This window comes from Chiloscyllium punctatum, chromosome 8 (assembly GCF_047496795.1).
Source record: "Chiloscyllium punctatum isolate Juve2018m chromosome 8, sChiPun1.3, whole genome shotgun sequence".
NCBI classification, from domain to species: Eukaryota; Metazoa; Chordata; class Chondrichthyes; order Orectolobiformes; family Hemiscylliidae; genus Chiloscyllium; species Chiloscyllium punctatum.
The window spans coordinates 109,588,798-109,601,063 of record NC_092746.1 but is presented as its reverse complement, the minus strand read 5'-3'; the positions used below and the strand labels follow the sequence as shown (position 1 = coordinate 109,601,063).

Below are 12,266 nucleotides of genomic sequence, written 5' to 3'. Positions count from 1 at the left end.
GGTCAGGCAGTATCAGAGGAGCAAGAGAATCAACGTTTCACACGTAAGCCTTTCATCATAGAGTCCACACCACCCCTCTGAACAACATCCTACACAGAGCAATTCATCACCCTGTCTCTGTCACCTTACATTTTCCATGGGAACCACCCAGCCTGTACATCGGTGGGCATGATGGACAATTTACCAGGGCTATTCCACCTAACTGGCACATATTTGGATTATGGGAGGAAATCCACACAGACAGACCTAAGGATGGAATTGAACCCAGGTCCCTGGCGCTGTCCCTCAGTGCTAACCACTAAGCCACTGTGCCATTCCGTACTTTACAGATTCTTGCATGAAATAGGTTTCTTAAAAAGCAAAATTGAGGAACAGAAAAAAAAACAACCGTACCAATATTGTTTCTTCATACAAAAAATTCCTTTTCATAAGAAAGGAACAAATTTTCTGTATTATAGGATCAAGAGTAGGCCCGTTTTATCAGATTTTGAACCAATCCATATCTTAACTGCATCAACCAGCTTCGGTTCCATAAACTTACAGCAAGGATGGTTAGAGGGCACTGACAACAGAGGTGTTCAAAACCAGAAGGAATTTTGACAGAGCGATGGGTTTGTCCCTTCTGTCATGTGGCGCAGTAATCAGAGCCTACAGATTGAGCTAACTGGCAGAGGAAACTATAGGGGATGAGAGAACAGTGCTCCCCACATGATTTTGGGGGAGGTTGGGGGGGGGGGGGGGGGGAAGAAGCTGAGAAGATTGGAGCATTACCTGAACAAGTTCTGTATGATGATGCTGCTCCTTTAACAAAGTTATTCCGTCCTTGTTTTTTTGAGAGGGGTTGTAAAGGTGGAGGTTCCGATATGTCTGGAAGTCTCTACTTGAAAAGGCTTTTAAGTCTTTTTAAAAAACACTTGCACAATAAAGGGAGGCTGCCAGTTCTCCCAATTTAGAGATTTTTCTGGTTTGTTTGATTTCAACAAGTAAACTGTCTGAAGCTGCTGGTCAAGTTATTAGCCAGGGACCAAAAGAATCCGCTCCACATTGATCCCCTCTCTCTCTGGCGTCTCTCTCCTTTAAGACCCTGTGTTTGAATTTACCTTTTTGCCACGGGGTGCGATTATGGGATGGTGCAGGAAATCACAACAGCTCTTTGTTAAGTTGCACTTTCACGTTGGTTGGGTTTTCAAGTCGTTATGTTATTGTAAATTTGGTTTCCTTTGGTTAGTGTGTGAATAAATTCTGTTTTTTTTTAAACTGAGTGGTCGGGCCAGCTGCATTCCTCCTGAAATATCCACTGTACACCTCCTTAAAACAACTAGAAACGTTAGAGTCTGGGCTACCTTTGAGGGGTCTGACCTCATCCATAACAAAACATCCAAAAGAGAACTTATAAATCTGCTTTATTGTCACGAGCACTCGAATGAGTGCTGTGAAGAATCTTATATAGCCACAATCCTAAAGGACTAATGGGCAGGATTAAAGGGAAAAGGCAAAGAGTTGGGACTGGATATATGGAGATCAATTTTCAAAAACTCTGGAGCCAAGAATCTAGCAATGATTATGAATCCAATGCAGATGGCCAGAAAACCCATCTGGTTCACTAGTGTCTTTTAGGGAAGGAAACTGCCACCCTCATCTGGTCTGGCCTGCACGTGACTCCTGACCTGCAGCAATGTGGTTGACTCTTAACTGCCCTCTGAGCAATTAGGATGGGCAATAAATGCTGGCCTACCCAAAACACCCTCATACCATGAGTGAATTACAAAAGAAAACCCACTGCACGAGCCCAACTGGCATGGGTATCCTTCAGATCCAAACCCAAATATGTTGTTTGAAAATAAAGTGCAAATAAAATTAAAAGCAATAAACATACTCCCCACGCAAAGTCTTTTCGACTACAAAGAGAGCACTATGAATTAAAGAGCAGGAAGTATCAACATGTGTGTTACAGGACAGCACAAGCTCGAGGGGGCTGAGTAATATCACCATAGCATCAGTCCACAGTCTATCATGGCATGAAAGGAATATATAGTCGAACGCAAATAATCGTGGATTTGGTTTCCACGGTTTCTGTTATCCGCTGCCTAAAACAATTAAATGGAAAATTCCAGATATAAACTAATCATTTCTCTTCATTGCGCAATCATCCCTTGAGGGTTAAGCTAAAAATGCCAGAATCCCGTTCATTCGACGGCAAGCGCGCATGGATAATAATGTACAAGGTATTTATTATTTAACATTGGTAATGAATTGTTGCATGTAATTTATCAACTAAACTTTATCATTGGTATGTATGTAAACTAAAAAATGACATATATAGGGTTCGCTACTATCCGTGGTTTTGGACATTTGCGATAGGTCTTGGAACACATCACCTGCGGATGGGGGTGTTGAGGGGGGGGGGGTGAAATGGGACTACTTTACAAGGAAATTAGAGACACAGTTCAGATGATCCAACAGGGAAAAGGAAAGACTTAACAGCACATTGATGAACTACACTCAGCAACAAAATTACCAAGACAGCCCTGGGTGAAGACCCCTATCTGAAGAAACAATTTCTGCTCTTCATTTCAAGGTGAATTGACTGGAAGCAATTTAAACTGGGATGAAGCACTGATGCATTTTCCTTTGCACACATGGAAAATGATTGGCCATATTCTACATCAGTGGTTTCAACATAGCCAGTCTGTTGCACACCTCCATACTTTCTTCTAAAACAGTACAATTCACGTCTTCGCTACAAACAAAGAAAAGGGAGAACGTGCGCATCCTTTAACAGCAGTTACCGAGAAAAGAGTTTTCTCTGCCTTGAGGAGCAGGCGCAGGGCAGTGAAAATTGCGAGGACGTACCCGTGATAGGCAAGCTGTAACTCCCGAGAATACCTGTCCTCCTTCTGGAGAGAAGCCAGCTACTCTGTGTGCGTTCTGTCAAGGAAATGAGCTGCACAGTTCATTATTCTGGATCAAACATTAAAAGCGTCAGTGACAGTGTATGGACCAGTTTACTCAGAGAAGGACCGGTTTACTCAGATATGAGGTGCTGGTTTACAGTAGTGAGAGAAAACCAAGGACCACGTTAGTTCACTGCACTCAGAGGGTCCCTCAGGAGCTGCAGAACATAGTAAAGTACAGCACAGAACAGGCCCTTTGGCCCTTGATGTTGTGCCGAGGTTTAATCCTAATGTAAAATATAGTAACTTAACATATGCACCCCTCAACTCACTGCTATCCATGTGCATGTCCAGCAGTTGTTTAAATGTCCCTAATGACTCTGCTTCCACCACCATCGCTAGCAACGCATTCCATGTGTTCACAACTCTCTGCATAAAGAACATACCTCTGATGTACCCTCTATACCTTTCTCCTAATATCTTAAAATTAAGACTCCTCGTACCAGTCAATCCTTCCCCAGGGAAAAGTCTCTGGTTATTAACTCCTTGTGCAGGCAATAGGCTGTAGCTAGTGAGCACGTTACCCTGGGCCAATACACTCATGGAGACACTTACTGCGCAGCGAGAAAGTATTCCTGAAAATAATAACTATCACTCCCTTATTAAACATTGCTACCTGAGAAGATTCAAGGTCAGCTGATCAGGAGTTTGGTCAAGGAGGTAGGTTTTAAGGAATGTCAGAGGTAGAGGAGCTCAAATACCGTTGGGTTGAGGATGTAGTAGATCACATTAAGAAAATGAGCAAGTCATGAAGACTTCACCAGGGGTTATGCGCCGTAAATGGGATGGTTGAAGGGGCAGCTAAGTGGCAGGTGGGAGGTAACCCTGAAAAGTGAGAGATGATATACTTGAAAAGAGTAATGTAACATGGAAGTGTTCAATGAACGGCATGATGCTAGGAACAAAAAAGGACCTTGGCATGTTTGTCCATAAATCACTGAAGGCAGAAGGGCATGTTAGTAGGGTGGTGAAAAATATACATTGGATGCTTGCCTTTATTAATCAAGGCATTGATTAGAAAAGCAGGGAAACCATGTTGGCGTTGTACAGAACCTTGCTGATACTACAGCAAAAGTACTGCGTGCAGATCGGGTCTCCACATTACAGCAAGGATGTGATTGCACTGGAGGAGGAGGTGGTGCACAGAAGATCCACCAGGATGCTGCCTGGGATGGAAAACTGAAGTTTGAGGGAAGGTTGGATAGGCTTGAGTTGTTTTCATTGGAGCTGAGTAGACAAAGGGGTGATTCCAAAGATGTGCAGGTCAGGTGAATTGGCCATTCTAAATTGCCCATAGTGTTAGGTGCATTAGTCAGAGGGAAATGGATCTGGGTGGGTTATTCTTCAGAGGGTCGGTGTGGACTTGTTGGGCCGAAGGGCCTGTTTCCGCACTGTAGGGAATCTAATCGAGGGGTACAGGATTATGAGGGGTATGAACAGGGTGAAGGGTCAGTCATGCGGAGACACGGGTTCAAGGTGAGGGGCAGGAGGTTGTGAAGAGATGTGAAGAAAGGTTTGTTAACCCAGAGGGTGCTGACAGTCTAGAGGTACTGCCTGAGAGGGGAGTTGTCTCATATCCTTCAGAAACTACCTGGATGACCACTTGGCACATCATCATATTCAAGGCTTTGGGCCAAGTGCTGGTAAATGGGATTAGGTTGAAGGTCAGGTGTTTCTCATGTCAGTGCAGACTTGGTGGGCCCATAGGGCCCTACGTGGACAAATACCCAGGAGGGAGATGCAGAGAGTATGGTGAGTACAGTAACCCCCAAGACACCAAGTCTGGAGGGGGGTTTAGGTTCAGTGACATAGGAAGGAAGACTGGGAAGGTTAACTTCCAATGGGCTGTAGGTTAGAGAGGAAAGCACAGAGGCAAGTTACAGACTAACACAAGAGGAAGTCAGAGAGGTCTACAGCACAGAACTAGGCCCTCAGCCCATCAACTCAGCACCAGTCAAAGAGAGCCAATTTTTCCAAACCAATTTCCTGCACTCAGTCATAGCCTTAAATACATCACAACTAAAACATTTAAATACTTCTCCGAAACTGAGAGCTTCTGCCACTTACAGACAAATCTCCGATTCCCAAAAGGATTTCCCCTTGTCTCAACTTTGTGCCTCTTTCCTTAAAGCTACAATGGAAGGATCAGTGACCAGGGATCGAAAAGGTTGCTTCCTATCTGCCCCACCTACACCACCCAGAATTTTACACAGCTCAATCATGTCCTCTCTGTTCAAGCCTGGGATGGCATTAGGCAGAGGAAGATTGAGGAATACTGAAGGGGTGTTGTGAAGAGATGGAAACACACTCGACTGAGAGTGGAGGAGTGAAGGAGCCAAGCAGGGGGAATCTCAGCAGAAAGGCAAAAATGGAAATGGAATGAAGGGCTTGGATCCAGAGCAGCGATCACCAATGAGCACTCAAACGGAACCAGGGAAGAGAAGGCAAAGCATAAAGCTACAAAGGAAACCTTCCATTCCCCTGGCTGTTACAATACTTCGCTCCTGAATTTCACTGCAGAATCGCCTCATGTTGACTTGGCGCAAAATACAATCCATCCCCCTGCGTGGGTGAAACATCTGAGCACTGAAAGGATACGGAAGAAGCTGGCCACACCGTACTGACAAAAAAACCCAGGACGGCTGCAAAAGAGAGGAGAGAAAAAAAGTCATTAAATTCATACGTTACATTCTTAATACTGCATACTCTTCCACTTCTCAGATTAACCATCGTTCATGTCTGGCACAAGACTCCCATTACCTCTGCAGTTAATCTCAGACATACCACCTCATTTAAATGGGTTCAGCAGATTTGTGTACTATACGCCTGGACTCTAGGATTAGATTAGATTAGATTATTTACAGTGTGGAAACAGGCCCTTCGGCCCAACAAGTCCACACTGACCCGCCGAAGCGCAACCCACCCAGACCCATTTCCCTACATTTCCCCCTTCACCTAACACTATGGGCAATTTAGCATGGCCAATTCACCTAACCTGCACATTTCTGGACTGTGGAGGAAACCGGAGCACCCGGAGGAAACCCACACAGACACGGGGAGAATGTGCAAACTCCACACAGACAGAGTCACCTGGTGCTGTGAGGCAGCAGTGTTAACCACTGCGCCACAGTCTACGACTGGTGATTCAGAGGCCTTGACCAATTATCGGGAAACCCATGTTAAGACCCCAGTGAGGAAGTGTACAAATTGTGAAATGCAGTTAATTGAATAAATCTGGGAGAGCTGGTGAAAGTCACCATGAAAACTACCCATTAAAAATCCAACTGATTCGTTAAAAGGTGCCTTATTTAGGTAACGTTGTTGTCTTTACCAGTCTGGTCTCCAGCAACGTGCTTGAATCCGAACTACCCTCTAAAACGAGCCTGTGAATTATACCAAGGTACTAAGCCATCACTCTAAAAAACATCTCTACGATTAACAATAGTTCTAGCTGCTTCACAAGGTCAATTCATGGCAGGCAATAAATACTGTCCCATCCCCCCCTCCACCCACACCACCTCCCCAGAAACAACACTCACATCAGTGAAAACCAACCCAACAGATCTTATGAAGAATAGCTATGGAATTGTTTTCCATCTGCCCAAGTGCTTTCTGGCCTACTGGTTATTTTGACTTGTGTAAGGACAAGTATAATGAAGGGCTTAGAGTTCTCAATTGTTTTTACTTAACTTAGCTTTAAACAACCTGTAACTCGAAATGGATGACCTGCAACGAATCCCAATTTCTCGTTAAGTACAGAAGCCTGATCCGTGCTTTCTACCAACCTGGGACTAACGGAAAAAGCAGACAGTTGGGGGATTTTACATATTTATTTTAAAAACTAACTTCTGTGATGATTTGAGCAGCAGCAGGGCTTGATTTCCTGGGACGCTGCACCAATGCAGTACAACAGCGCTCCTCAAAAGTGTAGCTCACCCTGGGTTATGTGCTCAGGTCACTGGGATGCGCGGGGGTGAAGGGACTGAACCAATGATCTTGGAGGACGTGGATCCCAGCACTGACTTCCGGATACAGACTTCAGAGGCACACGGATAAGATATAAACCAAGGAGGGCTGCTAACCACCAGCACTCCACTCTCCTGTTCCGTGGCACCTCAGACACAAGTCAAATCCTCAAGGCTTCTCCAAGCTGGATATTGAAGCTGAATAGAGTGAAGTAATTGAAATATAGGAACAGAGGTAGTCCATTCAGCCCCTTGAGGCTGTTCCATCATTCTTTAAGGTCATGCAGCCTAACTCCGTTTACCTGCCTTTGGCCCATTCCCCTTAATACCTGCTCTTCACAAAAAATCATCTCCAATTTAAAATTAAGAACTGACCCAGCAGCCACTACTATTTGTGAGAGAGAGTTGAAAACATCAATCATTCTTTTTTTGTATGGAAGTGATTCCCAAGATTGCTCCCTGGACGCTCTAGCCCTAAGTCCCTAGTTTTAGAATCCCCAACAGTGGGGACAGTTTATCTTTATCTATCCTGCCTTTTCCTGTTTACCTTGAAGACTTCAATCAGATCATCCCCGAACCTTCTCAAAGTCATTAGAAATCCTAGAGAATATCAATTATATGGAGTCAGGAATGAAGTCACTTTCACTACGCCTTCCAGAACCATGGTCAGTGGTAAAATCCAATGGTGTGGAGAAACGTTTGAATTGCAAAAGTGTTTTTCTAATGTCCTGGCCAGCCCTGGCCTATCCATTCTCTCCTCACCAATCCAGTTCCATTGATTGTTGGAAGTAGTCTGGAATGAAACCCACTGGAGAGTGATCAAGAAGCTTCATTCTCTCTAACCTATGACTTCATAAATAAAATGTGACCGAGCCCATTGTTATGAAACGTAGAAAATGTACTGAGAAGGCCATTTGGCCCATCAAGTGGGTGCTGATTGGAAAAGCTCTCCAGCTGTTGGTCCACTGCCTTGTCTGTGTTTTACTTCAATCTGTGTCAAGGCTCCCGTTTAGGGAGTGAGCCCTAACCACCCACTGTGCTATGGAGTGAAAATGAAATTCTCAACTCCCCTCCAATGCTTTAATCTCAACCTCTTGGCTATCAACCTCTGTGCTCTGCACACCCCCATGCACTCCCCTTCAGCTTTCACTCTTCCAAGGAGGGCGGTTCTAGCCTGTCCAATCTACCCTCATGTCACAGCCTTTGGATGACGGCAGAATTCATCGTGGGTAGATGGGAACATTGGATTCGAAAGACCAGCGGGTCAACCATGATCTTATTGAATGACAGAGCAGGCTGGAGGGGCTGAATTGGCCCCTGCTGCTCCCATTCTGTACGTACATATCAGACAGCATTGTCGAATGGCCTCCCCAGGTGATGTCCCTTTGCTGACCAATACGAGAAAAAAGGGCTGGCTTTTAATTCTTCCACACTGGAGAGATCTGTACAAGGAAATGCATAATATCGATATGACTCGACCATCGCTGTTCAGAGCACTGAGTATAAGAGTTGGGACATTACGTTGCGGTTGTACAAGACTTTGGTGAGTCCACTTGTAGAACACTGCATTCAATTCTGGTCAAAAACAAGAGTTGCTGGAAAAGCTCAACAGGTCTGGCAGCATCTGAGAAGAGAAATCAAAGTTAACATTTCGGGGCTGGTGACCCTTGCCCAGAAAGGATAGAGAAAAACCTTTAGGATACCTGGTCAGCATGGACGAGTTGGAGTGAAGGGTCTGTCCCTGTGCTGTATGACCGTACAGTCAGCGCACAAGGTACCAACATCTCCCTATTCCCAGCAATGGAGAGCATCACTGCAAAGTGGGAAGTGCTGCAGACTGCTACTGAAACCTGGGGCACAATTCGTCATTCTAAAAGGCAAATTTGAATCACACAGAACTGCAGGTTCCAGCAGTGGGTAATGATTTCAGATACTGCAGGACATTAAATATTAGAGATTTTTTTTTTCCTTAGAGTGCTGCAGAACTGGACATGTGCTTATATTAGGGCATTAGCTAATTCATGGGAGAAAAAAAATTGCAAGCTAAGAAGTGAACATAGCATTTGAATAACAATGTTATACGAAGTGAATGATGCATTAAGAGCTGGATTGACGAGGGAACAACAGAAAGGCCATTTCAAAGAGTCCTGATTCAAGACTTCCCTTCACTGCCTCTCCTTCAAATGCCCTTCCAAACTAAAGATCTTATCTCTGACTTTGATACCCTACTCACGGATCTCCTAAATTATTGAACGATCCAGGGCTTTCCAAAGATAGAAGGAAATTTTTATTTCATACAACTGCGCTGTGCTCAGAAGCACACAGAGTGCATAAATTATTGAAAACTGAGATACAGAAATAATCACAATTATCACAAGTCAGAAAGAAATAAAAATCAGCAAAACAAACTCCGAGATAAATTTGCAATGGTGGAGGTGAGGGTGGTGGATACATTTAATATTGGCTAAAAATTTGATCACTGGACGTTTCAGCTTAAAATAGAGAAAGAAAACAAATTAAGCCAAACTCGCTGAAACCCCCCCCCCCCCCCTCCCCCCGGATTGTGTGGGAAGTGGCAGAGGAATAGGGACGGTCTCCCCCAGCACAAAGGGAGATCTACTCTGCACTGGACGCCTGATCAAGGGAGGATTGAGGTATAAATCAGCATCGCACAGAGAAAGTCAGTCACACAGTCACAGCACCAACACCCATCAGCTGCTCCAGTGAATCAAGGAGCATCACTCGACCACTCCACAGCCAACAAGCTGAATGCACTGAGACTTCTTAAGGGGTACTGCATTTGTAAATCCATTACCTCACACAGCGCAAACAGCACAGATTAGGGGACCAAAATCAACCTGCACCAGCCCCACTATATCGTCAAGGAAGTGTTTGTATAAACAGGGACTTGTCCAAACGAGGACTGACCTTGCTCATTCCTCCTCGATGTGGAAGTGCCAGTGTTAGACTGGGGTGGACATGACACCAGGTTATAGTCCAACAGGTTTATTTGAAATCACAAGCTTTTGGAGCAAGTGACTTCACCCGATGAAGGAACATCGCTCTGAAAGCTTGCAATTTCAAATAAACCTGTTGGACTATAACCTGGTGAAGTGTAGCTTCTGACTTCAGTATTCCTCGAGGGAGATGGAAAGTGAGGTTTCCTCTTTGGGAGCCAAGACGACAACAGGTTTATGCTAAAGGGGTGCCAGATTTAAAACAGAGATGAGGAGAAATTACCTCTCTCTAAGGTTCATGAATCTGTGGAAGTCATTGCCCCCAAATGCACTGGATGCTGGGACACGAAATAAATTTTAAAAGGAGTTAGACGGATTTTTCATTAGGAACAGGTTGAAGGATATATAGAGAGCAAGGTGATGTTGAGGTGGAGGGGAGGTCAGCCGTGACCATGGTGAATGACCGAGCAGGCTCAGGTAGAAGTGGAGAACTGAAACAAACACAGCACTGAAAGAATGCACTGCTCAAACACGTGGTCAAGGCAGACTCAAATCACCTTTTCCAAAGGGAAAGTGGACAGGCTAACAGAACAACGTAGGGGAGAGATCCTGGCCAAAGACTGGCTGGGCCAAATGGTTTCCTTTCAAGGTGTAACCATTTCATAACTGATTTATATTGTACATCCAAGCCATTCTGCAGCGACGTGCCCTTCAGATCGAAAAGGCGAATTTGCCATGCAGGGCAGAGAGAGAATATAAAGCTCACCTTAACCACCGGCAGGTCAAACACTTCCCGAGCCTCACCAACCTCTGGGTTGTCACCATCTTCTGCAATAATGTGCGTTGCCAATGCGTTATATGAAACCTCTTTCGCCTTGCCAGCTTTCAGCAGCTGAATCACCTAAAGAAACAAACAGCCAGCTGTAAACACACACTAGACACAGGATGAACTGACTGCTAAAGGTACAGACACACACAGGAACGATGCATCTCCTTAACCAATGAGCTATTGAAAAAGAAACAGAGCAATGAAGGTGAATGGAATTAGAATGAACTGCAATCACTGAGGAAGAAAAGAAAGGGGTAAAAGTTGGAAGAACGAACAAAATTACAATATTGAAATTGCACAGTCCTGTAACTTTACGATCCATGAGGGTTTAGAGTTGACAGTCACACTGCATTAACAATTGTCACACTGATAAACTCAACTTGGTCTATGTTTAACCGGCAGAACCAGCACGTTTTTTTTAAGAATAACAGGGTAAGCTGTCCCTTTCTTGTAAGGCTTAGAGTGGAGCATTATCAAAATCACAGTAATCTGCAGCGATTTTGCAAAAGCTCAGGGATGTTTGGATCCTAGCCACAGGCTGCTGTATAATCCACACTCTTCAACCAGAATACCACAGAACTCACCGTCAAACTGACACCAACCACGGCTTCAGTTCAGCATGTAGTAAATGCACAAGAGTGATCAACATAGAATCAGAGATATACAGCAGGGAACCCAACCCTTGGGTCCAACCCGTCCATGCCGACCAGCTATTCCAACCCAATCTAGTCCCACCTGCCAGCACCTAGCCCACATCCCTCCAACCCCTTCCTATTCATATGCCCATCCCAATGCCTCTTAAATGTTGCAATTGTACCAGCCTCCACCACTTCTGCTGGCAGCTCATTCCATACACATACCACCCTCTGCGTGAAAATGTTGCCCCTTAGGTCTCTTTTATATCTTTCCCCTCTCACCCTAAACCTATGCCCTCTAGTTCTGGACTCCCCCACCCCAGAGAAAGGACCTTGTCTATTTATCCTATCCATGCAGAGGGATTGAATTCAAGAGTTGTGAAGTGATGTTGCAGCTGTACAGGACTTTGGTTAGGCCACATTTGGAGTACTGTGTGCAGTTCTGGTCGCCTCACTTTAGGAAAGATGTGGAAGCTTTGGAGAGGGTGCAGAGAAGATTTACCAGGATGTTGCCTGGAATGGAGAGTAGGTCGTACGAGGATAGGTTGAGAGTTCTCGGCCTTTTCTCGTTGGAACGGCGAAGGATGAGGGGTGACTTGATAGAGGTTTATAAGATGCTCAGAGGAATAGATAGAGTAGACAGTCAGAAACTTTTTCCCCGGGTACAACAGAGTGTTACAAGGGGACATAAATTTAAGGTGAAGGGTGGAAGGTATAGGGGAGATGTCAGGGGTGGGTTCTTTACCCAGAGAGTGGTGGGGGCATGGAATGCGCTGCCCGTGGGAGTGGTAGAGTCAGAATCATTGGCGACCTTTAAGCGGCATTTGGATAGGTACATGGATGGGTGCTTAATCTAGGATAGAAGTTCGGCACAACATCGTGGGCCGAAGGGCCAGTTCTGTACTGTATTGTTCTATGCCCCTCAT

The 12,266-nt window shown here is 44.9% G+C and overlaps 1 protein-coding gene across 1 annotated transcript in view; it reads right to left on the bottom strand.

The window, feature by feature from the left end:
• Positions 1 to 12,266, bottom strand: part of paxip1 (PAX interacting (with transcription-activation domain) protein 1) — a 119,094-nt gene that overhangs the window by 92,961 nt on the left and 13,867 nt on the right. Inside the window, exons 2-4 of the mRNA XM_072576229.1 lie at positions 10,643 to 10,777; positions 5,553 to 5,596; positions 2,854 to 2,917 (exon numbers count right to left, since the gene is read on the bottom strand). Of these exons, the coding sequence (XP_072432330.1) occupies positions 2,854 to 2,917; positions 5,553 to 5,596; positions 10,643 to 10,777 (243 nt within the window). The remainder of the gene's footprint in view (positions 1 to 2,853; positions 2,918 to 5,552; positions 5,597 to 10,642; positions 10,778 to 12,266) is intronic.